Source organism: Mesoplodon mirus, assembly GCF_964341445.2.
Source record: "Mesoplodon mirus genome assembly, chromosome: 15".
NCBI lineage: Eukaryota > Metazoa > Chordata > Mammalia > Artiodactyla > Ziphiidae > Mesoplodon > Mesoplodon mirus.
Window position 1 is genome coordinate 22,821,130 of NC_138991.1, and position 26,496 is coordinate 22,847,625.

The following is a 26,496-nucleotide window of genomic DNA, read 5'->3' on the forward strand; positions in this document are numbered from 1 at the left end:
GGGCTTAGTTGCTCCGCGGCATGTGGGATCTTCCTGGACCAGGGCTTGAACCTGTGTCCCCTGCACTGGCAGGTCGATTCTTAACCACTGCACCACCAGGGAAGCCCTCTCTTTTCTTTTTTTCTTTTTCTTTTTTTTTTTTTTTGGTGAATGTGTGTACAAAAGTTAAGAGATAATGTTTGGGCTGCAATTACAATGTACAGTCATTTCAACAGAAATGCTACAAGTAGCTTAAGCAAAAAGGGGAATTTACTAGCTTACATAATAGGGAAGTCCAGAGACGGTACTGGTTTCAGACATGTCTAGAGTATCCATATAACATCTCTGCTTCTTTCTGTGCTGGCTTCATCCTGTAGTCATGCTCCTTCCTCATTAGGAGAGAGGGGGGGGACAAAGTTACCAGCTCACTAAGTCCCCTTACCACTTAGCAACTCCAAAGCTTGACTGCTGACACAAAGGAAGACTGGTCCAGCTTGGGATACATATGCCCCCTGCACACTGTGATGAAGAGGATGTGGAATACTCGTGAGGCCCAGGAAATAGGGATGCAGAGTACACAACACTCACAGGCAGCTACTAGAGGGAGGGTGAAAGAGGTAAGGCAGAGTAAGAACTCAGCAATTGTCCTGTCTCCAGGCTGGGCCCAGGGTCATAGTGGATCAGTCCTTCTGCTTTGAAAAACAAAACCAAAACCAAAAAACAAAAAAACTTTATTTGACAAAAGACAAAAACCAAAGTTATTTACAGTAGTTTTTTGCTCAAATAACCCAACGGGATAACTGTGCTTCCAGGGTTACCTCAGAACCGAACCAAGCAGAGGCTGCCCCGCCCCCAGCCTCCCCGTCTTGTACAAGGGGGGGAGTGCCAACCATAATTCAGCAGCATGGCTCCCTGACCCCTCACCACCCTCCACTGCTCAGTGCACTGTGGGAGGGAAATTCCCACCCCAGCCCCACACGCTTCCACAGTCCCCTGCTGCCAAGAGTCCTGCAACAGTGACAACAGACCTGGGCTCAGAGACATGGGTGGGGTGCAAGAGGCCGGGCAAGCAGCAGCTTCAACTGATCTTGAAGCTGCCGTGTTCATTCTTCCCCAGCTGGGCCTCAGGAGGGTGAGGGTCCCTGATCCCCCCCGGGGCATGCCAGGAGAGGGCACAGAGAGGGGAGGAGGCAGAAGAGAGAGCCTAGAAAGCCTGCCCACTAACAGAGAGCAAAGCCCCCTCTCTTAAATAACCAATCCCCACTCCCACAGCAATGGGTGGGCCAAGCCACTCAGAAGTTGGGGAGCCTCCCTGAAGTCTTCAGGGATCATCCCAGAAAGGATAGAACACATGTTGCTGCCTTTCTCCCAGCCAAGCCCACCCACGTCAGCCAATACCCAGGAACTCTCCCCCTGTGCCCAGCATGGCAACTTCAGGAAACTACAGGCTGAGGATCCTGACCTGTCTTTTGGCCCAGTAACAATGTTATTCAGAACAAAAATATTTCAGCTAATAACCTAGGATTAGTGTTTCTTAGGATATACTAGAAAGATGGGGTATATTGCTGTTGAATGCTATCAGCAATGAAACAGCAAAAAAAAAAAAAAAAAAAAAAAGTGGGGCCCGGCGGGGGGAGGCGGGAGGAGAATAAGACTAACTGTGATCCGTTTCACTGTGAAGTTCAGGGCAGGGGCTTCTGCAACTCCAATTTAAAGAGAGGTGCAACAGAAAGACACTCACAGTGAACAGGCTTCGTGACCGATTCCCAGCCCCAGCCTCCTCCCGGGGCAGTTCCACAGGCAGCTGGGGGAACTATTCCAGGTTTCCTCCAGGAACAGTTTCCGGCCACCATCATGGGAAAAGCTGCCCGTCTGGATCAGCGAAAAGGCCTTCCTGACCACTAGATGGCTCACTTCTCTCCAAGTAGGAGCAACAGGGAGCTTTTGACATTCTGGCCCCACTAAGCCAAGTTCCTAGAAGTAATTCAGAACTCAGGCCGTGGGGTGAAGCTTTCAAAGATAAAGAAGGGGAAAACATGAAAGAGAAAAAAAAAACACCACCCCACTGCTCAGCCTAGCTTACCTCCCCCTCCCCTCCCCCACAATACAGTAAAAACAACCACCAACCAACCAGAAAAACACCTCTATCATCCTTCTCCGCTCTGCACCTAGAAGGTTTGGTCAGATTTGTTGGACCCTCTCTCTGGCTGTGCCTTTATCCCCTTCTCCCTTCTGTGCATGATGCAGAAAAGCCAAAGCCCATAAAAGTTTTTTTCTAACTTTTTTTTTTTTTTTGTAAACCAAACCAACAATAAAACAACCATTTGGAATTTTGCAGAAATTTAGCTGGTCCCCCAAATGAAAATACTCCTTCCTTGTAAAACAATCACCAATTGCAGTGGTGGATTCTTCTCAGTTCATCAGACTCCACCAAGCAATGCACTCTCATTCCCCACACCTGGGCTAACTACTCCTGTTAATGCAAACCACAGCAAAGGGAAAAATAAACACAAAGTTTAGCAAAAACCTAAACATTCAACCGGAGTCGGTTCTGTTACATCTGCTGGGCTCCTCTTTTTCTTCTGTTCACACTTATGAACCTGGAATGTCCACACTTAACAAAAAGAGGCCCTGTCAGGGGCAACTGGGACCCAGCACAGGTGTGAGTGAACTTGGCAGGTTTCCTGTGCCCAGCCCAGGAAAGCAGGTGGAACAAAGGGGTCCCGGGGATTCTCTGCAGCAGCAGCACCATGCCTGTCTCCAGTCTCTTGGTCTCATCACTGAGGAGGCCTGGAGAAACGGCAGAGTCAGCAGAGGAGAGGTCCCATCACAGTGCAGTGACACCAGCTGGCGTCTTCCTGCTGAAGACCTCTGGACAGAGGAGATGATCCCGATGTTTGGCAGTGATCCAAAGAAAACCCTCTGTAGGAAGGGGAACCAAAACGGAAACCCAGGACAGCTGGCTCGAGCCTCGAGCACCCCTGTTGGCAGATGCCTACTTGGGGTTTTCAGAGACAAAAGAAATGGGAGTGCGCAGCAATGGGGGTGACGGGTCCTGCTGCTTCTGGAGCTCCATCTCAGCAGCCCTCTGGAGCGCCACCTCCACCAGCAGCTGGAAGCTGCTGAAGTCCTCCTTGTCCTGCTCTGGGGGTGTGGGCGGTGGTGTGTTGAAGAGTCCACCCGTGGGGCTTCCAGCTTCAGCCCTGGTCAGCAGGGTGAGTGTGCTACCAGGGGTCACCAGGGGCTTGGGGGGCTCCAGCTCGCCTTGTGGGAAGGTGGCTGCCGGCTTGTCTCCCTGGCCTGAGCGGAGCGGCATGGAGCACACGGACAAGGAAAGCACACTGGTGGGGGCCGGCACAGACACAGCCAGCACTGAGGGGCTGCCGCCTCGGGGGAGGGCCACATCGGAGGCTTTGCCCCCACGGCGGGAAATGGTGTACTGGTTGGGGTCTTTGCCGTCCTTCCGAAGCATGTCTGGGAGAAGCCGCCGCCGGGCGTTGATGAACCAGTTACAAATCTGGAATGAGAATGAGTTCGAGAGACTGATCAGTTTACTCTCTCAATACCGGCTGCAAAGCACCTGCATTCCTGGCCCCAGAAACACATCAGCAAACAATTCAGGCACAGTCGCAGCCCTCAGATTTATGTTGGGCAGAGAGAGTTAAAGAAGAAATCATATCGTTGAAAATAAACTGCAACTGTGATCCAGCCAATGAAGGGAAGGTACGTCGGTGCTGTTGGACACAGTAATGGGAAGACCCAATCCAGTCTTCGTGGACGCGGGGTCGTATTCTCTGAGGAAGCGGCTTGCGAATTGAGATCTGGAGGATAAGCAGTAGGTTAGGTGGGAGGCCGGAGGGGAGAGCATTCGACTGAGAAGGGTCAACACCTGAGAAGTGCCTACGACGAGCTCAGAGAAGGAAGTCCCGTCTGGATGGAGTTCAGAGTGGTAACTAGAGGTTACCTCTCGTGGTGGGGATCTGGTTCTTTACTCTAAGGACGATGGGGAGCCGCAGGAGGGTTTTAGGCAAAGAATGCTAAAAATGCTATGTGGAGAACAGAGTGCAAGCAGAGTGCAAGGTTAGTAGTTCAAGTTAGGTTAAGGGAGATGAGGAGATGACAAACGTTTGATCTGTCTGGGAAACTGGAAATGACAGGACCTGGTGCCCAGTTGGATATGGGTGTGTGAGAGGAGAGGGGATGGGGCCAAGGGTCATTCACTCCTAAGATTCTAGAAGAGAGTCTTGCTGTATGCCAGGGAAAGAGCCACAAAGACACTAAAGGGACTCTCAGGTAGAAGAAAAGTTATTGTTTCCAAGCAAAACCAAGGTCAGTGGTTGAATGTGCATTCAACCAACATCCTTAAATCCTTTTTTCCTATATGCTGCTGAGAAAGCTACCATTAACCGTGACCCCATTCCTGTCCAGCTGATTGTTTAGATCGATCCTCTTGGGCCTATGCCTGAGGCATGACATTTCTTACTGTTAAGTGGTCTGCTGCAAAACCAAGGCATATCTAGCACCCATCCTATATTTGTCTGGACCCTTTATAATAGCCTCCAGATTCACAGCTCTCCAATCCAGCCTCGTCACTGGTTGTCACTCACTTTCTAAAATGCAGTACTGTTATTCCTGTTCTAAAAAACTGCCATTTGTCTCCTACTGCCTATAGGAACAACTCCAGACTCTTGGGCCTGGGTGGTAAAAGCCTCCCCTGTTCATGGCCTATCTTTCCAGCCCTTGTATTCTTCTTCTTCTTCATTTATTTATTTATTTTTGGCTGCGTTGGGTCTTTGTTGCTGCGTGTGGGCTTCTCATTGCAGTGGCTTCTCGGTGCAGAACATGGGCTCTAGGCGCATGGGCTTCAGTACTTGTGGCTTGTGTGCTCTAAAGCTCAGTCTCAGTAGTTGTGGTGCACGGGCTTAGTTGCTCTGCAGCATGTGGGATCTTCCCGGACCAGGGCTTGAACCCATGTCGCCCTGCACGGGCAGGTGGATTCTCAACCACTGTGCCACCAGGGAAGTCCCTATATTCTTCTTCATGTGAAATTGCTCACCAGCCCTCTTTGAGGCCCTGTGCTTTAAAAAACAAAACACAACTCCATGCCTTTTGCACATCACATTCCTTCTTTCTGGAACACCCTCTTCTCTACCTGGAGAATGCCTACTATTCTAAGTCTTGGCTGATCTAAGATATTAGAGACTGGGCTGAGGCAGAGGAAATGGTTTCAAAACATCTCTCCTCACCTACAGCTGCTGTAGGGCCTGGCAGTTTCTTTTCATACTTGAATGAATAACACCATGAGGGTAGATAACTGTTCAGGAAGAGTGTGAATAGTTTCTGCACACCCCAGAGAAGGCACCTAATCATGGCATCATTACTGATCAGCTAAAAGACCAGCCACTTACCCCCTCCTTCCTTTCATTTACTCCTAACAGCCTGGAGATGTGACAAGACCAGTCCTTTAACAAGCTCACCTGGGCATTATTTTAAAAGTTATGGATTAGACTAGAGAACAGTTTCTTAGCTGCATGGCTGGTGTAAGCTCATAAATACAAAACCCGTTTTTCCTTAAATAGGCAAATACAACCCTTTATCATTTTTTCCATGTCTTTCTCCCTCTTGCCCTCCACTGGAGGAGCTGCCACAGGGGAAAAGTTGCCTAAACTTTCTTGCTAACAGAAAAGTAGCTGGAGAGAAGAAACAAACTGTGGGAGTGTGTTGGTGATGACGCCTGGGTGTGGCATGGTATGCCTCCACATATCTAGGCATCTTTCTGGGAGCCTTCGTTGAGAAGCTTTACCAATAGCTGCCGTTTACTAAGCACTGTACATCTACGCAATTTTCTTCTAACAGTTTTATCAGCCCTGTGAGTTTGATCAGCTCCCATTTTACTGACGAACATATATAAAGCTGAGCCTGGAGAAGTCAGGCAGGATTCTACCTCTAGCCAAGGATCCCCAAGCCTGGACCTTTGGATCTGGAGGAACGAGAACCCCTACTCTCTGAATCTTTCTCTCAGACTATCACAGGACCCCAGAGCCCAGCTTATTTTACTCACTAGAATGGTCAAGTTAGAACTTCTCACCTTCCTGTTGCTCTCCCTTTCAAGGCTTCGTGCTCACTCAAATAATATTTATTGATGCTTGCTATGTGCCAGGCCAGTTCTCGGTGCTGGGGATGCTTCTGTGAATTAAATAGATATGCACTCTGCCTTGTGGAGCTTATAGTCCGTCTAGTTGTGGAGACTGGCAATGAACGAACATCACTATAGCAACAAGAAGTGCCAGGAAGGAAACAGACAGGAATAAAAAGATAGTATATAAAGATAAGGGAGACCTCCGTAGATAAGGGGTCTGGGAAGGCTGAGACCTAACAGATAAGAAAGAGCCAGCCACACAGAAAGCTGAGGGAAGAGTGTTCTAGACAGAGGGAACAGTAAATGTCAAGGTCCTGAGGCAGGAAAGGGTTTGGTTTAAGGAACAGACAGAAAGCAGGCAGGGCTGATCCCACTAGGCCAGAACACCATGGTTAACCACCAAAGGGGCCTAAACAGTGGCTTAAGCTAGTTTTCAAACTGTACGTCCTTCTCCTGGTCCTGTCTTTTCTCTCCTCTTAGTTCATCAACGGAAACTTACAGAGCACGTAGTAGCTGCTGTAGGGGAAGAAATGAAAGGAACCCCTCCCGCACACCCGTCCTGTGCTGAGAGGCCAGGAACTGTGCGGGCTGCAGCAATGCCTAACATTCCTCTAATGGGTGACTGGATCAAAGGCCCAACTCTCCTCAGGGCTCCCACACCAGTTTCTACCCCTGCCTATCACCTTCCTTAGCTGACACCTGGGCAAGGCCTTGAGTACCACTACCCAAAGGGATGGCCACCTATGACAAGAGCGGGCGCCTGGAGTTGGCATGGCTCCTTGCCCAGCAGCCTGCAGCTGTACCTGTTCCACAGGTGACCCAAGGATAGCACCATGCTCCAGGTCCTGTCAGGCTGGGAAAGCTCATGGGCAGGGCAGAGCCAGAGCCTTCTTGGGGCTTCTCTCCCTTTCCATTCCAGCCTGGAAGGACCCTGCTTCTGGGGTTCTCATTTACCCCTTTACCTCTCCGGTCCTCTCAGTGTACACGTACACACACACACACACACACACACACACACGTGCGTGCGTGCGCGCGCCTGCAGGCATCAGCTGACACTGTTTGAGCTGCTCACTCCAATCCTGGCTGGAGCTGCAGGGGAGCCCCAAGGGAGAAGTAAGACTGAACAGCTGAGTGGACGAAGGAACTAAGGATCTTTGACACAAGGTATCACGCCAACCATCTCACTTGCATTATGTTTAATCTGCATGACAGCCTGGACGGTAGTAAGCAGTGTCCCCAAAGTACTACAGAGAGACCTGGAACTCAGAGATGAGAGAACCTGCCCAAAGTCACACAGCCTCCGAGTACAGAGCTGGGATTCAAACTCAGGTCTCCTGCTGCTGTTCTCATTCTGGTCTGCTGTCTTACCAAAAGAGGAACAAAATGGACAGCTGCAAGGCATCACCATAATCCTAAAAGCAGACTCTGGCTGAACACAAAACATATCAGGTGCTGTTCTGAACATTTCCCATCTAACTAGCTCATTTAATCTTCAACAGCCTATGAGACAGGTTCTGTGATGATCTCCATTTTATGTGAACCACTGAAGAAACAGAGGCCCTGATCAGAGAGATTCAGTAACTTGCTCAAGGGCACAAGGGCAAAGGCTAGGATGTGATCCAGACAGCCTGATTCCAGGCTACTACCGCTGTCAGGTGAAGATAAGAGACGGAGGAGAGTCAGCCTGAGGTCTTTTCTCCTTGTTCAGATGCTTCCATCTCTCCATCCTACAGCTGCCTCCTTGGCTACCTGCGCTACAGGAGAGCACTACACCTCTCCACCTCAGCCCAGGACGCAGGGGAATCGTGACCTGGGTCAAGAGGAGTAGGGACTAGTGCTTTTGCTGAGAGCAGTCCTGGGGAGGGGAGCCTGGTGTTTACTAGCAGATGCGTGGGCACTTAGCCTCTAGTTGCACCTCCCATTTTGGCTTCTAATTCTGAGAAGAGAACAGCAGAAAAACACCCCCCCCACGTGCTCACCCTGGTCCACAGAAAACTTGGCAGCCTACTTACTGTTTTGCCTTCTCATCCGATAGAAATGCACAGCTGAGGGCAGCCGGGCAAGGGCACATGGCCCGAGTGCGCCACCAGTGCCAGCTGTGATAATGGGCTCTGCGGACTGTCTGTAGCCCCTTCCGGCAGCCTGACCCACGCCTAAGTCAGGAAAAAAGCATGTGACTCGCCCCAATTCAAGGTCCTTGGGGAGGGGGTAGGAGAATGCCAAGGTGAATTCTGCGATTGATTCGGCAAAACACAGGCTGGGTGCCTGAAAGCCTGTCTCTACCATAAAACAGGGCTCTATCTGAAAAGCTGCTGCCCTGTCAGTAGTTTCTTTTTTTTTTTAATCAGTGGCTGAGATGAAGGACACGGGAGGAATCACTGTGGCAAATGGGAGTGGGAGGGGCCCTGGGGAGCAGATAAAGGCCCTGAGGACCAGAGCAGGGCTTTTGAAGGCGACACAAGTGCTTTAATTGTAATGTCTTTTCAACTGTGAAAGACAGAAGCAAAAGAGGGGAGAGGGAGGGCATGGAGAGACCTTTCCCAAACATCACGGTCCCTCAACCTGCGTTGTGACCACCCGTATCCAGGTGCTCCTAAAGGCTGCTGGCTGTATGAGAATAACCTTGAGGGTGATTTAAAAAAACTGCTCGGTCTCATCTGCTTCATAGATGGGGGGCAGGGGAGAGGGCTGGGTGGAATCAGGAATGTGTGTTTAAACAAGCTCTCCAGAGTTCTGCCACCCAAGCTTAGGAACCAATCAATGGTTTAAGCCACTGGTTTAACTTGTCCGTGCGGGCCAAACTCTTTACTTAAGCAAAAAAGCTTACACAAAAGCTCAAAAAATATACAAATGAAAGGCCTTAAGGTGGGGAGACGGGTTACCAGGAGGAAGAAGCGGGAGGCAGCAATCTGTGGAGCCAGAGTAAGGACAGCAGCCAGGCCACGCCCTCACCACACAGCAGGCCGCTACAGCTTCTGCACCAGGCTCCTTTCTTGCCCAGTACAAGTACCAGAGAGACTGCTGCTCCCCACCTCGCCAATCCTTCAAGTCCGTCAGGATTCCATTCATATACAGCTTCCGGAGAAGCCTCGCCTACCAGGGCAGCTCAGCTGACACACACGGGTAACTAATTACACTGACTTCTCAGTCCTTTCGATGTCTTCCCTCCCCCAGGGGGTACAGTGCCAGTTCTACTGTTGTGTTGTTCCCAGCGCACAGCACTGGGTCTGGCACAGAGCACACCCCCAATCAATATTACACAGAGAAGGAATGGGCACGAACCGTCCCCGCCACACTTACCTCCCCTGCCCAACTGGCAGCCCCTCAGAACAGAAACCACAGCAATAAAGTGGGCTTACAGGGTGTCACTGGGACCTGTGAAAATCCTTCACAAATGACTTTCTGGTTTTACCCTCCCAACTGCCTCGCCCCGGGCAACTACCAGCTAACCAGTTAGTTAAATAACTCATTGACTTGCTAATGAGATTGCTCCTGGGCCGGTTAAAGAAGACAATCGAAAGGGAGGTCCCCAGGGAGAGAGAAAACAAACTTGGCAAAATGTTGATGCTTGCTGGAGCCAGGTGACTGGTGCCAGGGGTGCGTTATAATATTCTCTTACTTTTGCGGTTATCTGCAAACGTTCCTAATAAGCAATGGAAATTTTTAAAATTCAATACAGGAAAAAGAGATGCCTCCGGGGACTGACTTAAACCAGCTTTTCCAGATTGAGGAGCCACTACATTTCCTTTATTTCTGAGGCCCTGCCTATTGACATTTCCAACACTTTTGTTTTCTTTTTTTATTTTGGGCCCCACGCGCGGCTTGCAGGATCTCAGTTCCACGACCAGGGATTGAACCCAGGGCACTCGGCGGTGAAAGTTCAGAGTCCTAACCACTGGACCACCAGGGAATTCCCTCTAGCACTTTTATCTTCATTTTGTCACTTCAACAATTATTTACTGAGCACCCACCAGACACCTGGCATTGAGCTAACACTGAGGATGTAGTGATAAATAAGTCTAGGCCTCTGGAGTTTAGTGTGTTCTAAAAAGCAATCGGTCAAGTCCAAATGCTGACCCAGTCCCGGTGCTGTGGGAGCACAGAGCTCCTCTAGGGGTCAGGAGTCTCCCTGGTCAGGGCTGGGAGCAAAGCGGTGGGGGGTATCTATCAGTGTGGCAGCAACATGGGGGGCCAGGGATGAGGCCCACTGCACAGATTGGGAAAGATGGTGTTGTCAACAGGTCGGCAGGAGCCACTGAAGGGTTTTAAGTAGGGGAGTGACGTGATCAGATGATGATAGGTTGGACTAGGGTAGGAAAGAAGCTATATTCCGGAAATATTTAAGGGGTAAATGTATAGGAATTGGTGAGACCAAAGGAGCTGAGAAAGGGCTATCAAGGGGAGCCCCTTAGAAAGGGAAGGACCCAGCTTGGACAAACTACCTGTTATCAGTCAGGAAGTCTGGGGTGCCTGTGAGACCTTCAAGCACAGATGTATGGCTGGTGCTGCTTGGAATTCATGGTACAGTTTCCATCAAGGAGCACTAGATGGTCCCCACTGCTCCTTTTTTTTTTTTTTTGGCCACACTGTGCAGCAGGTGGGATCTTAGTTCCCTGACCAGACCAGGGATCAAACCCATGTGGAGTCTTAACCACTGGACCACCAGGGAAGCCCCCCCACCGCTCCTTAACTCTCAGCAGCCTCTAGAACAGGGTGGCCACCAGTGGAACCCCTTCCACCAGGGGATGCCAGGATCCAGCCAGCCCTTCCTCAGAAGTCTCCAGCAGCTAATCCTGAAACGGATTAGCTGTAGCCCCAGACCTACATTTCTGTAAGTGGCATCTGGGGATATGCCGTCCTAGGGGCCCACTAGTTCCCCACAAGAATGTTTTGGTTTTGTGTTTCCAATTTGTTCATGAGTAGGAGTGCCGTGGCCTCTGGCAACACAGGTTTGCTCAACTCTGGGCCAGTGCCTCTGTCATACTACACATCATAGTGCAGTCAACAAAACACCATCCACCATTTGTTATTAATGCAGTTAGATGGAATCTCATTCGTTTTACATCTATTTACTTTGGAAAACTGTTTGGTTATTTCACAGTTGTGTATAAGAGCAAAAGCAAGAGGTTTTTTTACCCAGTTTTATGTCTGTACATGCTTAAGTGACGTGATAAAAATTATTCAAGTGTACATTGTGAGGGAGGCAAGTCCGTGAAAAAGATTTTCTTTAAGAGGAGTCAGTACATTATTCAGACTTGAGAAAGTGTCCCTGATAAAAGGCAATTTCAATACAGTGTGGAATGGTTTGGTTGCACAGGTAAGAGGCACACTGGAATACACAGCTGGGGGAATCAGAGAATGCTTTCATGAGAAAATGCTTAAACAGAGTGAGCCAGGCTCAGAGAGGTCAAGAAACCAAGGGAGAAGGCCCGGAGGGCTGGGCGTTCAGGGGCCCCAGAGACAGGTAGAACTAGGCTGCAGGCGGTAAGATTAACAAAGAGGCTATCTAGGTAATCCTGGCTCTTAGGCACCAAGACTTTGGCTTGTGCTGTTCTGCATCCTGTGAGTTCAAGGCCACCTCTTCTGGGAGGCCTTCTGGGGCTCCAGGCCTGCTCAGAAGCCCTGCCCTGAGTCTCTGCTGCCATCTGTCCCAGCGGGGATCACTTTTTGCAAACATCAGTGGCCAGGTCTTCCCCTGCTTTCCCATCCCAGACTAGACACTCCCTAGGGTAGGAATGTGCCTGGATCCTCTCTGGGATCCCAACCCTGCCCCGCATAGAGCTGGGCATAGTGCAGCGCTTGTCGGTAAACTCCTGAGGTTCTAGGAACTGCTAGGCGAGACCTATGATCTAGGAGAGATGAGGATGAAAGGGAGAGGAAGAAGCGCCCACGCTGTTCCCAACACCTCACAGCGGGCCTTGAACTCTTCTCAGTCCTGCCCCCCAATCTTTACATGCCAGGAAAGTGCTACCATCAGCCCTCTTTTCAGGTGAGGAAACACGAAGCTCAGAGAGGAGGCAGTGACTTGGCCAATGTCCAGGCTTTCTCTTGTGGAGAAGGTGGGATCCGAGTCAGGGTCAGTAGCTCTAGAGCCTTTCTCACAGACAGACTCCGATCAGCCACTGCCCAGCGAGTATAAAGTCAGGTGACAGGAATTCTGAGGGGCGAATACTCACCATGAGGCTTCGTGGAAGAGGGCGCAGCTGGAAGAGGTGGGGGGTTCAGAGTAGGGTAAGGGAAAGAGAGACGGTGCCAGGGATCGGAGTAGTGGGCCAGGAAAGAACAGAGGTGGAAGGGGAGGCGGCAGGGGGTGGGGGGGGGGGAGTGGGGCGCCAGTGGGGCAGAGGGTGGGCCTTTGCTAGGCTGGGGGCCTGTTCTGTGTCTCCCAGGTAGGTGAGAGCCCAACTGGAGGCAAGGCAGCGGCAGTCCTGGGGGTCTCACCTCAGCATCAGGAAAACAGAACAAAAACACCTGTAGGTCAGCAACTGGGGCAATTCAAAGGGGGTAATACCTCTCACTCTGACCAAAAGTGGATAACATGGGCTTCCCTGGTGGCGCAGTGGTTGAGAGTCCGCCTGCTGATGCAGGGGACATGGGTTCGTGCCCCGGTCCGGGAGGATCCCACATGCCGCGGAACGGCTGGGCCCGTGAGCCATGGCTGCTGAGCCTGCGCGTCCGGAGCCTGTGCTCCGCAACGGGAGAGGCCACAACAGTGAGGGGCCCGCGTACCACAAAAAAAAAAAAAAGAGGCCACAACAGTGAGGGGCCCGCGTACCACAAAAAAAAAAAAAAAAGTGGATAACATGATCTTCTGAGCGTGTTCATGTTCGTGGTTCACAGAGCACTTTCACATCCAGTTCTGAATCTATTCCTCCCAACGGTTCAGTCAGGCAGTCTAATCCCACTTTAACAGATGGGAAATCAAGATGTGGTTTACAACTCCTGCGTGGCAGAATGGGGTTTCGACCCCAGAACCTCTGACTTCTGCCCTTTCCTTAACCGTGACTCCAACTCATTTTTAACCACTCTGCAGATCACCAGCTGCCCCGTGAAACCAAACTGCCATCCAAGTACCAATCTGGGGCTAAAGGCCAAATCCCAGACACTCAATGCCTCCTCACCCTCTCCCAGCCTCCAGTGTTAATGACGACACCTAGGCATTAATAACAAACAATTCCTTGCCTCTTCATAGCTCTCCAAAATCTGAAATCTAGCTGCAATGACTTCATGCAATTGTCTTCCCTTGAGGCAGAGAGGGTGGGTATTCTCATCTGACCTACAAAGAAACTGAGGCCCGGAGAGGGGAAGTGACCAGCCCAAGGTCACATAGTTGAGTCAGTGACAGAGCTGGGACAGGACCAGAATCCAGGTCTCCTGCTACCCGCTCCTTACCTGCAGCACCGACAGGTTGGTCTGTCCAGAAAGGCTCAGCTTCTCCTGCTCTGAGGGGTAGGCGTTGTAGCGGTGCAGGTACAGCCAGTCCCGGAGGATCTTCACCGACTCCTTGGGCAGGTTCCCTCTGCGCTTCCTCTTGCCTGCCAGGGAGAGGAGGCCTTCATCCTCACCCAGGTCACTGTCTGACATGGTGTCGAGAGGCTACGCTGGACCTCAGGCAAGCCTAAAACAGGTGACAAAGGGGAGGGGAACATTATTACCGTGCGGTGCCTTTGACCCTTTCCCTAGTCTTCCAGCACAACATTACTAGAGCCTAGGACACCAGAAACGGGGTAATCGGAATTCAAAGTCTCAGGCCATACCAAAGCCTGGGCAAGGTAGAAGGAAGGGTCCAAAATGCCTCTATTTCATCAGGCCGGTAGATAACTACTGAAATAAATGGCAGATCATTAATAAGCAGAACCAGACTAGAATTACAGCTACCACTGAGGCCTGTTTTCCATGCTCTGTACTGAGCATTTCACCTTTATTATCTCATTCAGTCCTCACAAATGCCCTTGTAAGGGAGACACCAATATCATCATCATTTTACAGATGAGAAAAACCAAGGCCCAGAGAGATTCAGAAAGTCACCCAAGATACTCTGGCTGTTAAACAGTTACCATGTGACCCAGTAATTTCACTCCTAAGGTAGCTAAGCTACGAAGAGGAATGAAAACCCATGTCCACACAAAACCTTGTACAAAAATGTTTATAGTAACATTATTCATAATAGTCAAAGGTGGAAGCAACCCAAGTGTCCTCCAACAGATGAATGGTTAAACAAAATGTGGCGTATCCATAATAGAGTAGAATATTATTCAGCCATAAAAAGGAAGTTCCGATCCATGCTATAATACGGATGAACCTTGCAACTATTATGCTAAGTGAAAGAAGCAAGTCACAAAAAACACATACTATATGATTCCATTTTTATGAAATGTCCAGAATGGGCTGGAGGGGATAGAAGAGTGATAAAGGGTATGAAGTTTCTTTTCCAGGTGATAAAAATGTTCTAAAATTGATTGTGGTGATGGTTGCATAATTGTGAATATACAGTGAAAAAAACTGGTGAAAAAAACACTGGTTTGCTTTAAAAGAGTAAGTTGTATGGTATGTGAATTATATCTCAATAAAGCTGTTATATATATATATATATATATATAAAAAAATCTCACCTCCAGGATATGGTATGGAAGTAGGGTTTGGACCCAGATAGCTTGCCCCATCCTCCACCCCCATCCCATCTTGCTTCCAGGGTCTCCCAGGACCCAGTGAGGAGTCTGGAAACCCTATCAATCTCCACAGTCCTACAGCAATCCATGTAACATTTACTGTGTACCTACTATGTATACCCTACAGAAATGCTGAGTTATCCTTCCTGGTTGTCTCTCCTTTGTCATCTAGCCCCTGGCCTGGTCCCAGAATCAGTGCCTCAAAAATCCAGATAAATAAGCAAGGCTGGGCTCTAGTTCCTCCAACTTGGCTGTGTGACCTTGGGCAAGCATCCTTCCCTCTCTGGGCTTGAGCCTCCTCTTCATCTGTTAATTGAAGGAAGGTGTTTCCCTAGACAATCCAACTCAGTTGCTTATCCCCCTGACAAACTTCTTGTTCGCACACGCAAAAGAGATATTATACATTTTAAAACCAAAAGTTCCAGGACAAGCTGATGCCAGAATCTTAAGGCCCCTCCCTCCTCAGCCTTTTAACAGCTCCCTAGCAGGCTGGGCCAACAGACTCTGGCATCTCCCAGGTTTTGTTTCCTCGACTTGGGCCTGAGCCCAGATATCCGGGCTGGCTAGGCCAGGCTTTCGAGGGAAGGGTCTACCCTCCCAGCCGGGCCACCTGGAGGTGAGACAGGCATTGGTTAGAGGTGCCACTCCTCAGAGAGCAGCAACAGCAGGCTGCTTTCTGAGGTCAGGTTTCTGAGGTTTAGCTGGCCAGGGCAGCTGGGATCTGAGCTCAGGCAGGGATGCAGCCCTGGCAGGCTGTGAGAAGTTTACTCAAGGTTATCTGTACAGATTCCACCCTGGCTGCCAGTCAAGTCCCAGTCTGCAGGGTTCCAGTGGGTGGCGTGTGGAGGTGACCCCCTCAATCTACACAGACCTCTCTACCGCAGTGTCCTGCACTCCAGCCATGATATTCACCGACAAATACAGCAGACAGTTTACAAATCCCAATCCAGGAGGCTCCCCCCCAACACACACACCCCACACTCCCACCCAGCCTCACACCAGGCAACTAACTCTCTACGAGCACTCAGATAACTGGCACCAACCCATCACTCAGCCCCTGGAACCCCCAGGACTTTCACCGACAAATTCAACAGACACACAGTTTACAAATCCCACGTCTAGCACGAACAACTGGTACCACACAACCAATTCCTGGATATACGCCCACCCACGATCTCTCAGACTGGGACAACTCTCGACGACATCAGACTAAGGGTCAGTTCTTACCCTAACTGGCCTGTGGTAGCACCCTCTCGACATAACACCCAGGGCACCCTCCTACACACGCCACGACGCTGACCTGCAACCAGTCCCGCGCCAACTTTCTGACAACTTCCCCAGCTCTGCCCGACACTCCCCCGGGCCGAACACTCACGCTGCATTCCCAGCAGTTCACACAAAGCGCGCAGCCTCCCCCGCGGCCCAGACCCGAGTCGGAGCACATGGCTCCCGGGGCGGCGGGGAATCGGCCTGCGCTCGGGGCGCCTGCACCCCTCAGCCCCCCACCCGCGTCAGACTCGGCGCTTCTGTTCCCCCGCGGGCCTGCAATCCGGGTGGGGCGGGGGCTCTGGAAGAAAGAAAACTCACGTGTCTGTCCCGGGGCAGGAAAAAGTTTGGTTCCCACCCCCTTCCCCCGCCGCTCGGCGCTCCTGACTCTTCGGGGCGCGGGGCTGGCCGAGCCTGCGCGCTCGGCTTTGTGCTCCGAACTCGGCCCGGAGGGGGAGGGGAGGGGGCTGGGCTCCCACCTCCGCACCGCCCCCCCAATCCTGCGCCCAGACTCCATGTTGGCCGCCCCCTGCCCCGGAGACTGCGCGCTTCGCCCGCGGGAGGTTCGGCTCAGGCTCGGCCTGCCCGAGGGACCCGGCGCGCACAAACTTTCTTCGGGTCGCCGGCCCCACGCGCCCCGCTTCCTTGGCTCGCCTGGGAGTGACAGATGCCTCCGAGACAGACTTTCCTTTGTTCCAAAGGAAAAGGGAACTCGCGCGGGCTCCCCGGCTCCCCCAGCTCCGAGACCTTCCGGCTGCCCCCACCCGCAGCTGTCACTCTCGGGGGGCCCCTCCCCGGCTCGGCCGCGGCGGGGCGTGGGGGGCTACCGGCGGTTAGCAACGTGCACTTTTGAAACCAAACAAACCCGCCCCCCGCGCGCTCACCCCGGCGCGGGGCAGGGGCGGCCCTCTACCGGGGTGGGCTCCTAGGGAGTTGGGTCCCCCAAAAGGGCCGCGAGCGAACTTTTTCCGGGGGGGTGGGACAGCCCCCCCCGCCGGTCCCAGTCAGCACACCGCAGTCGGGACTCAGAAACACACCCGAGGTCGCCCATCCACAATCGCACGCGCTTGGACGACGCCCCCTCCCCCGCCCGGCCGAGAAAAAGAAACTTTCCAAGTTGTCCGCGCGCCCCCCGCCCCCATCTGCCCCCCTCCTGCGCCCCTCACTGACTTTTCCCAGCAGCTTTTCCGTCCACGCGGCCTAGGGCTCGGTCCTGGGCGTCCCGGCAGGGGGCGGGAGGCGCCGGGGGAGCGCGCCGCGTACCTGCCGGGCCTGACACTCGGCCTGACAGCTCGCGGCTGGAAAGCACCTCGCGGCCTGACGTCAGATCCCCTCTCCTCCCCTCCGCGATCTCCTCGCCCTCCCCCACCCGCCCGGAGGGAGAAAACAAACTTTGTGAGAAGCGCTGCGAGCGACGCCCACCCCCCGCGGGGCGGGCCAGCGGCGGCTGGGGGCTTCGCCCCGCCCACCGCGCCCGGAGGGGGCGGAGCCGGGAGGGCACCTTCTTCCTGCGCCCACCCCCACCCTCAGGAATGCCACATGGCCTCCGAAGAGGAGTGGTGGGAACCCGGATCGGGATAGTGCGCTTGGGGGCAGGAAGTGGCCCGCTCCTCCTTTCGGAGAGCATTTCCGGAGCGCCTACTGTGTGCTCCAAGCAGGGGGTGGGGGTCGTTACCGAGAGGAGAAATAATGCAAATACCGATGTTTGTTAGTCAAATCTCCGGAGAGGAAACTGAGGCCCAGTTAGTCCGGGGATTTACCCCCAGCTGGTAAGGACTGGGGTCTGAATGCGGCGCCTGTTCTGGCCTCAAGGTCGCGTAGAGTCGGGTAGAAGTCTCCCTCGGACACAGCCCCAAAGCACGTAGCCCCAGGGTCTGTAACACAGGGGCAGCCAGAGGTAAAAATAGCCAAAGTTTAAGGAGTGTTTATAAGGCAGTGACGTTAAGCGTGTGTATCACTCTCGGGTTATGGGGTAGGTCCTGTTATATATGTCAGTCCCTGGCTTGCCCATGAGCTGTTCTTGACTTTGCTCCTTGTCACACAGTCAACCAGTGTCATTCAGCCCAGGTGGGTCCGATAGCGGGAGGCCGAGCGCTTATCTGATTGAGACGGGCCCTTGAAGGAGGCAGATCACCGTCTAAGAGCTCTCAGCGCTCCCTGGTTTCTTTTTCCTCTGCCCTCAACACCGAACTCCAGGACGTTTCCCTTGGTCTTCCCCAACCCTGCCAGTACTCTCTTCCCTGCTCTTTGCTCTCTGTTGCACGTACTGTAAAATACCTGCTGACCAACCTTTTGGCCTTCTGGGGAGACTTTGTGCCCCGCAGAGCCTAGCACAGAGTCAGCCTAGAAATGGGTAAGGCCTTTTGGGTAAGGCCTTTTCTAGGCCTCTGGTTCCTCATCTGGTCTCAGATATGTAGGACCCTCGAGCTTGGAAATCAGCAGCTTTGCAATGGTTTTTGGTCTTAATTGCCCTTTAGCTATGGAGAACTCAGAACAAAGATCTAGTTTGCTCCCCAGACCCTAAGCCAATCAGAATGCTGATTAAATGACTGTTAAGGTGCACCTGGACTCCCCACTGAAGCCAGACTAACCTGCAAATGCTTAGAAGCTAGTTGGCCACACTGCTTTCCTCACAGCGGTAGCCAGAGTGTCAGTGCTGCAGCCCAACGCTCTCCATGACACAGACGGGGAAACCAGAGCCCAGAGTGGAGGCCCCAGTTTCTTGGAGCGCTCTGTCCACAGCCTTATGAGAGAAAAAGGGAGGCTTGGGGAGTCTCAGGTAAAAAAGGTAAAACCTCTGGGCCCTGCAGAAATAGAGACGCAGATGTAGAGAACAAAGGTATAGACACCGAGGGGGGAAAGTTGCAGGGGATGAATTGGGAGATTGGGATTAACATATATACACTAATATGTATAAAATGGATAACTAATGAGAACCTGCTGTATAAAAAATAAGTAAAATTAAAAAAAATTTTTTTAAAAACCTCCAGACCCTGGTCCCTAGGATCATAGAACATGTGTGGGATGGGGGCCTACATAAGGGGGAGCCTGGAAGGGAAAACGGGTGCAGCCAGGTAAGCCTGTTGATGCGACGGTTCCCAGCACTTGGTGTCAGTGCATGAGAGCCAGACTCTGCCCGTTTGGGGGAAGCCACAGGGGACCTGGGCTGCAGCCCAGAGACCTCCCGGCAAATTCAGCCGGCAGCAGCCCCCTAGGCCAGTGCTTTGCGCGTCTTATGCTAGACGAGGTGCATGGGGCAAATGGAAGAGAGCACTTCTGTCCTGCTTTTAGCCTGCAGTGGAGCCACCTGAGAGCCGATAACAAAGCAGCTTCAGGAGCCCCTCCCCAGACTTCCTGGAGGGGGAGGGGGAGAGTTGGGAGGTAGAGGGGAGGCTGGTAGTATGTCTAGATTGTGCACTGTAAACAAATTTGAGACTTACCGCGTGTTTCTCAACTGTAAGTTATCAGAATTTAAAATATGTGCATCCTTTAAAAGCCAGTAAGTGTACTTCTAGTAATCTATATCGAGAAATAATTGCAGAACAAAGATGAATGCTTACACAAGATTGTTCTTTGCAGCCCTATTTATTTTGCTGGAAAATTTCAAACAGCTGCATGCCCCTCAGCAGGAGCTGACTGCTTACAGGCACTCTGGGACCTCTGCACAGCGGGATGTTGTAATGGGGTAAGTCTGTGAGCACTACCTAGGAGATGGCCAAGGAATATTTATTATGACACTTTGCAGTGTCCTAGCAAGAAGGGGCTTTGGGTATATCTGGTGAGAACTTTCGTGGGAAAACTTTTTCCAACTGGGAAGTTATTCTTATTGTCATTTTTCTCTCATCCAGTTTTGCACCCCCCCATCTCTTTTTCACAGATGAAAAAACTGGGTCCCTGAGAGAAGAAGGGACTTGCCCCATGATCTGCCTGGGGTCCTGACTCCTGGCACAGATCTGGGGTGGGGCTTGGAGGGGAAGGAGAGGTGGGCGTGGCATCAGAGCCCATGCAAACCTGGTGGCCGCCAGGAGGCCATTTTAGGAAGAGTCCCAGGAACTCAAGATCCCTCAGGGCAGAAAAGGGACTGGATAGACTGCATGAGGCAATTCCTCCTCTGTACCTGAAAACCCAAATTAGAGGCTCCTGATGATGGGCTCTCTCTTGATTGTGCCTGTTTCTAGTGAACTTGGTTATTGCCTGCATAGGTTCAAATGAATGTTATGCAAATCTATTTTCATTGGGAAAAAAAAAAGGCCAGCCGTTACTCTTTTTACCTGGGGTTGGTGGAAATGGGGAAAGAGACTGATATTCACTATATTCCCTTGGCTTCCAACAGGAGCCAAGGCGAGATCCAGTAGGCACAAAGGAGATAGGGTTCTGGGAGGCAGAGGGGAGAATCCAGCAAAGGCCAGGGTCAGTCAGTAATTCAGGAAAAAGCTGGATTTGATCAGCTGAGGGCCTTGAAGGCTGAAGTGAAGAATTTGGATTTGGCAGTGTGGGGTAGTAGGGAGCCCCTGCAGGGCTGCTGAGACAGTGGCTGAGGAGAGGTGGGAAGAGACTGGAGGTAGGGTGATCAGGTGAGGCAGCTCTGGGTAATTGAGACCAAACAGATGGAGACCTGTCTCTGAAGTCTAGGAGATTTGTAGCTCTCTTCCGTGAGGTTGTGCATTTTCATCTAATATGGATTTCAGTTTATCAACATCTTATTTAAAAGTCTTGTAGTATTTTTTTTTAAATACATTTATTTGTTTATTTATTGATTTTTGGCTCTGTTGGGTCTTCGTTGCTGCGCACGGGCTTTTTGCAGTTGCGGTGAGCGGGGGCTACTCTTCGTTGTGGTGCACAGGCTTCGCATTGTGGTGGCTTCTCTTGTTGCAGAGCAGGGGCTCTAGGCATGTGGGCTTCAGTAGTTGTGGCACACGGGCTCAGTAGTTGTGGCTGGTGGGCTCTAGAGCGCAGGCTGAGTAGTTGCGGCGCACAGGCTTAATTGCTCCATGGCATGTGAGATCTTCCCGGACCAGGAATCTAACCCATGTCCCCTGCATTGGCAGGCGGATTCTTAACCACTGCGCCACCAGGGAAGTCCCTAGTATTTTGTTGATCAGCTACAATTTGCTTAGCTTTCTCCTAGTTGTTGGATATGCACTCATTCATCTAATTTTTGAGTGCCCAGTGCTTGACAGGCTGTGTGCTTGAAGCTGGGGGGTTTGGGCTACAGTGCCCGGTGGTGGAAAGGATATGGGATTTGGGATTTGGAGCTACTAGCCAGGTGATGGAGGCAAGTTATCCAAACACACTGAACCTCAGCTTTCTCATCTGTGGAAACATCTGGCTTTGGTGGGGGTCAGAGGAAATAAAGGCTGTGTAAAAACCGTTTGTGAATAGCATTCAGCGTTTATAGAACAGCAGATACCATTATCAGGGTGTCTTAGCTCTGCTTCTAATAGCTGTGTGGCATTTGACAATCCAGTTCCCGTTTCTTTCTCTTCATCTGAGAAATGACAGTGTTGAAAGATAGTCCTAAAGGTCTCTTCCTTCTTTGGCATTCTACCATCTAAGGCTTAAATGTTTTTGAAAGCAACGTATTGTATATATAAATGTCTGTCTGCCCAGTTTAGGCAACACTGGGTTAAAGACTAAAACACTGGATTAAGATTTTAAAATCTTTTTTTTTTTTAAGTTTTTGTCCGCACCCCATGGCACGTGGGATCTTAGTTCCCCAACCAGGGATTGAACCCACACCTCCTGCATTGGAAGTCAGAGTCTTAACCACTGGACTGCAGGGGATGTCCCAAAAAATCTTTTTAAAATTTTATCTTTTCTGGGTTAAGTGGTGAGGACTATTACCTAAAATTGTATCTGTCTGCATGGCTTTCTTAAATAGCTTTCTAGTTACACTTGATTATCTGATTTTCTTCCTGTGCAGTTTACATTTCAAATGGGCCCCAAGTTATAGCACTTTAACTTAGGGATGTCCGTGTGGCAGGGATGGGCAGTGACCTGCAGGTAGAGATACCACAGTCTCTTCTCTTGATGCCTTCTGGCTTCTAGACAGATTAATTAGTGAGTGTTGTGCTTTTAATTCGGGGATTGAAAAAAATCCCTTTCGATTTTTCTGATAGTCTGCTGTCCTACCTGTAAACCACTGGGTACTGGTACTTGGAATCACAGCCATAGAACTCAGCTGTCAGAACTGGCTATTGTGGGGCCTGGGAGATTTAATGACTGTATTTTTCTTCATTCTTTTTATTAGGATCCCAGGTGATAGGACAGTGGGAGATCAGATTCTGTTTGGCATGGTTTCATCTTTTTTATATGTGGGAACTTTTTTACCTCCTGGAGTACTTTTAAATTATTTTTATTTTTTAAATTAATGTATTAATTTTTGGCTGCGTTGGGTCTTTGTTGCTTCATGCGGGTTCTCTCTAGCTGCGGAGAGCCGAGGCTACTCTTGGTTGCGGTGCGCAGGCTTCTCATTGCAATGGCTTCTCTTGTTGCAGAGCGTGGGCTCCAGGCACACAGCCTTCAGTAGTTGTGGCTCGTGGGCTCTAGAGCGCAGGCTCAGTAGTTGTGGCGCACGGGCTTAGTTGCTCCGCGGCATGTGGGATCTTCCCGGACCAGGGATCAAACCTGTGTCCCCTGCATTGGCAGGCGGATTCTTAACCACTGTGCCACCAGGGAAGTCCCCTGGAGTACTTTTTAAATTACAAAAGGAAATACACTGTTAATTATGGCAAGTTAAACAATGCAAAAGCATATAAAGAAAAGTGAATAACCTCCCCCCATCATTCCCACCTTTCAGCATTAGCAGTGATAACAGGTATGTATTCTTCCTCACCTTTCTCCATGTTCATATAAACACATGCAAATATATACACACATCCTGAGAGGTGTTTTCTCTCCTCCCTCTTATTTACATTTTTTCCTAATTTTCAACTATTGCAAATAACATTTCCTATATAAAGATGTTTGCAATTCTGAGAATTTCCTGAAATAGATTCTCTGAAGTGGGATTACTGGGACAAAGAGTAAGAATGAATATTTGTAAGGCCTGTTACCAAAGTGCTCTCCATGACAGCATTTATAGTGTTTGAGTGCTTGTCTTGCCCCGTCCTTAGCCACATCAAGTGTTAGCAGTTTTATGTTAATCTTTGCTCATTTGCTGGCTGAAGAATCGCCTTTGGTTCTTTTAATGTGCATTTCTTATTATTATTGGTGAGATTGGTTATCTTTTTTTTTTAATTAATTTATTTTTTTTGGCTATGTTGGGTTTTCGTTGCTGTGTGCAGGCTTCCTCTAGTTGTGGCTTGTGGGGGCTACTCTTTGTTGTGATGCACGGACTTCTCATTGTGGTGGCTTCTCTTGTTGCGGAGCACGGGCTCTAGGCGCGTGGGCTTCAGTAGTTGTGGCACGCAGGCTCAGTAGTTGTGGCTCGCGAGCTCTAGAGCATAGGCTCAGTAGTTGTGGCGCATGGGCTTAGTTGCTCCATGGCATGTGAGATCTTCCCGGGCCGGGGCTCAAACCCGTGTTCCCTGCATTGGCAGGTGGATTCTTAACCACTGCACCACCAGGCAAGTACTGAGATTGGATATCTTAAAATTTCATAATTATTGGACATTTGTCACCTGTGAATTATCTCCACATCTTTTCAGGTCATTATGAGTTTTTTTTTCTGACCTGGAAGTTTTCTAGTAGTAAGGATACTTAATCCTTGTTTGTCCTATTGGTTGCAGGTAGTTTTTTCCCCCAGTATTATTGTTTGCTTTTTTTCTAAGACTTTTGTAAGCTTTTTTTCCTTTGTTTTTTTTTTTTTAAACTTCTCGTTTGGTCAAATGTCAGTCTTTGTGATGTTGCCCATTGCTTTTAGGCTCAGAAAGAATATCAGTGATCCAAGGATATTCACCTAGACTTTCTTGTTGATTTTGTTTCTTAAGGTTTAATTTTTAACACTTAACCCTTTGCTGCATCTGGAGTTTATTTTGATTTACAGTGTGACGTAAGAATCCCAATACATCTTTTTTCTTAATGGCACACGATTTTTTATCATCTTTCCTTATGTGCGATGCCACTTCTTCTAAGACATTGAGTTATTACACTGTTTTTCATGGTATATCCCAAGGAGGGGGTATCTTGAGACTACTACTTTAGATGATGAAAAGACAGATTTTGGCCAGGGAAGGAAAGCCTTTGAATTTCTGTAGTGGAGACAGATTCTCCTCTGTGAAGCTAATGATGTTTGGGCTTTAAGGACCCTTACCTGCCCCTGTCTCTTCCAAGGCCCTGGAAGAGGTCATATGTTTTCATAAAACGTACAAATTAAGAAATTGTCATTGTAATCACTTAAGACCACTGTCTTATTCCACTATGACTTCCCTCCTCACTGTTCCCCTCCTGCTAACTGGCCTTCTGTTGGCTCTGGACATTTTTTTGGATCTGGCTAAGGGTTGAGTTAGAATGCATTTAGGTTGGGTTTATCTATTTATGTAGCTTGTAGTCACCTCCACCAACAGTTCAAATACTGACAACTGTCCTGGTAGAGGAAAGCCTTTCCTGACACAAAGTTGCAGGAACAGAGGTAGTGGCACCATATAAAGGTGTCCTATAGCATCCACACCAGAAGTCTATAAGTAAAAGGAGATAAACAAGGTTGGAAACATGGATCAGAAGCTGGTCTGTGGCAAATTCTTCCAATCATGAAGATTGTAAAAATGGAAGCAGAGGACCCAGTTTTTGTTTTTTGTTTTTTTAAATTTATTTTTGGCTGTGTTGGGTCTTCGTTGCTGCGTGCGGGCTTTCTCTAGTTGCGGCGAGCGGTGTCTACTCTTCGTTGCGGTGCGCGTGCTTCTCATTGAGGTGGCTTCTCTTGTTGTGGAGCACAGGCTCTAGGCACGCGGGCTTCAGTAGTTGTGGCACGCAGGCTTGCGGGCTCTAGAGCTCAGGCTCAGTAGTTGTGGTGCACAGGCTTAGTTGCTCCGCGGCATGTGGGATCTTCCCGGACCAGGGCTCGAACCCGTGTCCCCTGCCTTGGCAGGCAGATTCTTAACCACTGCACCACCAGGGAAGTCCCGAGGGCTCAGTTTTTACCATCACTTATTAAAAGTGGAACTTTTCGGGAATTCCCTGGCAGTCCAGTGGTTAGGACTCTGCACTTTCACAGCCAAGGGCCTGGGTTCAGTCCCTGGTCGGGGAACTAAGATCCCACAAGCCGTGTGGTGTGGACAAAAAATAAAATTAAATTAAATTGGAAAAAAAAAGGAACTTTTCTTCTTCCAAGAATGTACTTGATAATGCAGTGTACACAATTATAAATGTACACATCATAAGAAAGACTGAATCATCTTTATTTTTCTCTATAAAATCATATTATGAAACTAGTATCATATAAGGTCAAAGAAAATGCCCCCAAAAGTAGGAAAAAATACTTGGAGAGGTGTTTCAGGCAGTTAATTAATAAAAATACTATGTTATTTTTCTGGATTTTGTGATTTTTGTGATATATGTTAGTTTTTTTAAAATATGTAGTTTGTAGTTTGCTATCTTTTTTTTCTCATGTTGAATAAAGAGTCACATTTGTGCCAAATTTTATATATTTAATTTTACATTTTTTTTCTTAATGAAGCCACCCTCCAAATTATATGTTTCAGTTCCCACAAAACCTGGGTCTGCCTTCAACCCTTAGGATGAATATATTGGTAAAGATTAAGCCTTACCCCTTAAGAAGCTCTGGTTATAATTTGTCCCCTCTGGCCCTTTGGAAATGAAATTTCTTGCCCTTTACTCTGATTTTGACACGGAAATAAAACTTTTAAAGGGGTCATTAAGTGAATGATATTTTATGTATTCTGTTCTTCACCTTGCCTTTTTCACTTAACAGTATATCTTAGAGGCCTTTCTCTTCATATGTGAAGAACTTCCCTGTTCCTTTCAGCAATCACCTCTTACTTCTTGGTATGGATATACCACATTTATCTTACTGCTGACCCGTGGATTGTCATGTAGGTTGATTCCAGTATTACTATCACGAACAGTGCTGCAGTAAGTAACCTTATACATCTGTCATTTCACAGAGTACAGTCGTAGGATAAATTTTCAGGATTTGTCTTCCCATGAGTGTATGAGAAAAGTTTAAGTTGGAAAAAATTTTTCTTCAGATTTTTTTATTGTGGAAAAATATACATAACATAAAACTTACCATTTTAACCATTTTCAGGTGTACAGTCCAGTGGTATTAAGTACATTCACACTGTTGTACAACCATCACCACCGTCCATCTCCAGAATTTCTTCATCTTCTCCAACTGAAACCCTGTACCATAAATAGTAACTCCCTGTTCCCCACTTTCCCTAGCCCCCAGCAACCATCATTTTACTTTTTGTATCCATAAATTTGATTACTCTAGATACCTCATAAAAGTGTAATCATACAGTATTTGTCTTTTTGTGTCTC

The 26,496-nt window shown here is 49.5% G+C and overlaps 1 protein-coding gene across 5 annotated transcripts; it reads right to left on the bottom strand.

The window, feature by feature from the left end:
• Positions 1-693: 693 nt before the first annotated feature.
• Positions 694-17,518, bottom strand: TGIF2 (TGFB induced factor homeobox 2). Of its 5 annotated transcripts, none has more exons than XM_082645059.1 (3): positions 17,446-17,518; positions 13,511-13,736; positions 694-3,496 (listed from the first exon to the last, which is right to left on the bottom strand). In XM_082645059.1, the coding sequence occupies exons 2-3, from the start codon at positions 13,700-13,702 to the stop codon at positions 2,975-2,977; spliced, it is 714 nt and encodes a 237-aa protein (XP_082501185.1). In that variant the 5' UTR covers positions 13,703-13,736; positions 17,446-17,518; the 3' UTR covers positions 694-2,974. The 5 variants fall into 5 exon arrangements, with proteins under 5 accessions (XP_082501185.1, XP_082501184.1, XP_082501188.1 ...); XM_082645058.1 differs by lacking the exon at positions 17,446-17,518 and adding an exon at positions 17,224-17,377; XM_082645062.1 differs by lacking the exon at positions 17,446-17,518 and adding an exon at positions 17,317-17,368.
• Between the last annotated feature and the right edge of the window lie 8,978 nt (positions 17,519-26,496).

Excerpts from the sequence above, each read along its gene's own strand:
- TGIF2 (XM_082645059.1), bottom strand. The coding sequence starts at position 13,702 with ATGTCAGACAGTGACCTGGGTGAGGATGAAGGCCTCCTCTCCCTGGCA. Across the intron at positions 3,497-13,510 it reads CCAACCTGTCGGTGCTGCAG|ATTTGTAACTGGTTCATCAA; the intron begins GTAAGGAGCGGG and ends TTCTCATTCCAG.